General features: G+C 46.6%; 1 protein-coding gene across 1 annotated transcript; it reads left to right on the top strand.

The window, feature by feature from the left end:
* Positions 1 to 575: 575 nt before the first annotated feature.
* Positions 576 to 1525, top strand: VTN00DRAFT_2410 (uncharacterized protein; the record flags this gene model as incomplete). The annotated part of the gene is made up of 3 exons (XM_069428626.1): positions 576 to 653; positions 1234 to 1350; positions 1415 to 1525. The coding sequence occupies 3 exons, from the start codon at positions 576 to 578 to the stop codon at positions 1523 to 1525; spliced, it is 306 nt and encodes a 101-aa protein (XP_069293112.1).
* Positions 1526 to 2190: the final 665 nt, after the last annotated feature.

The raw sequence follows: 2190 nt of genomic DNA on the forward strand, positions 1-2190 counted from the left end.
GATTAATAATAATAATAGTAATCGAAGGCTCTTGAATTTTGATGTGAAACCACTAACTTGCGGTGTTAGAGAGAAGCCATCATTCTCGGATTGACCATTCTGCAGTTTCAGCAGGAAAACAGCGCGCCAAGCATACAAGGCAACCAAAGACATCACAATTTCCTGCATGAAATGACAACCCACATCATTAGGGTGATAGCCTTAGGAGCCTCCCTTCGCCTATTGTGATTACTAGCCCCACTTCCTCTCTTGTCGCTATTCTGAAGCGATCTTCAATAGCTGAGAAGGCTAGTCAGAAAAGGCTGCACAGCTGGAGCTTTGACAAGTATGCATTGGCAACTCCTCATTGCATCGCTTAGGTTTTTGTCCACCCCGCATAAACATAGACACCTGTGCTTCCAGTTCTTCTAATGCAACCTGTGCTTGTCTACATGTAATGACCGACTAGCCCTTAGGCGTGTCGTAGCCTATAGGACTATCGAGCGGAGGGTGGATAGAGCGTGATGGGATATCAAGGCGTTAGGTAGTTATAAGTGATAATAACAGAGGTAGTAGCGTATAGCAATATATTCCTAATGGTAGGCGTCGGAGGTGGCGCGCCCGCCAGTCCCAGTGACGACCCAGATGAAGACATCCATCTTGGAGATGTGGTTGTCAGTAGTCCAGTGGGGGGATGCGGTGAGAGAACTCTGGCCGGTTGGCAAATACTTGAGCTAACAGAGCATATAAGGCGGAGTCATTCAATATGACTTTGGCAAAACTGTACAGGGAGGCAAATTTCTCCAGACAGGCTCATTGAATAAACCACCCACCGTGCTGTTAACCGGAGTCTCAAATCTTAGAGCAATTCACATCAATGATGGGGTAACAACTCATCGATTCGTTTCGGAAATGCTGGAAGCAAAACCGAACATGAGGTGGAAGTTCCAATATCCTGGCTGTCAACATGATTAACTGTTCGAAGCGAGTTATGATCATGATGCAGGAGGACGAGGCTGTGAAAAGTGTGATAAACAAAGACTCTTAACCCGAGAGCCTCGCGATACGGCCAATCCTGTTATTCATTATGGCCTGATTGGCTCGGCAAATCAAGTTATAAAGGATGGTGCTACCCGAGAGAAGCTTCGACAGGAGAAAGGCATTCTCTGCTTTGAGATGGAAGCTGCAGGACTGATGGACAGTTTCCCATGCCTTGTGATATGAGGGATTTGTGACTATTCTGATACCCATAAGAACAAGCGCTGGCAGCCGTATGCGGCAGCAATTGCGGCGGCATACGCGAAGGAGCTTCTTATAACCATTCCTCCTCCTCAAGTGGATAAGATGCCTACCGCAGCTGATCAGATCAAAGTTAGCCTCTTTCATTTGCCTCTGTCATATTGTGGTGCTGGGGAACTAATTCCTCCAAATACAGGAAGTTTCTGAGAAAATTACCAAAATTGGGAAGGATGTTGGCTCTACCAATGAGACTGTCAAGTCGCTCTACTCTACTCAGGAAGGTAAATTTTTAGTCCATCTGTGGTGACTTATTCAAGCTTATATCCTAAATCTGGTGAAGATGAATATCGTCACAAACTGCGTGGCTGGCTCAGTCCAATTGACTATGTAACACTGCAGAGTGATACCCTTCGTGAGTGCCAAAGCGGTACAGGGGAGTGGTTGTTGAGGCACCCTACATTCACAGAATGGTTAGAAGGCAAACACAAGACCTTATTCTGCCCTGGGATCCCTGGAGCTGGCAAAACCATGATTGTGTCGATTGTGGTTGACCATCTAAAGAGTTTGTGGGATCGAAATGCTTTCCCAGAGCACAAGACGGGCATCTCATTCTTATACTGCATCTACAAGAGGCAGGATGACCAGGCCTTTCATGATCTACTTGCTTTGCTTCTGCAGCTAGTGCTGGGACAACCAGTCATTCCCAGATATATTCGCGAATTATGCGACAGCCATTGCAAAGGTGAAAAACCACAATGGTCGGACACCACTGTCGTACGCCGCAGAGAACGGGAAGGAAGCAGTGGTAAAGTTGCTACTTGATCACAACGCTGAGCCAGATTCCAAATGCAAGCAAGGATGGTCCGCTTTGTCATACGCTATAACGTAATCCACGGGTGAGTGGCACACACGGGCGAGTGGCACACCCTACCCATAACAATATTTTTAAACAGAGGTCTTTCAACCAAAACA

Source organism: Thermoascus crustaceus (assembly GCF_041956765.1).
Source record: "Thermoascus crustaceus strain CBS 181.67 unplaced genomic scaffold VTN00scaffold_1, whole genome shotgun sequence".
NCBI classification, from domain to species: Eukaryota; Fungi; Ascomycota; class Eurotiomycetes; order Eurotiales; family Thermoascaceae; genus Thermoascus; species Thermoascus crustaceus.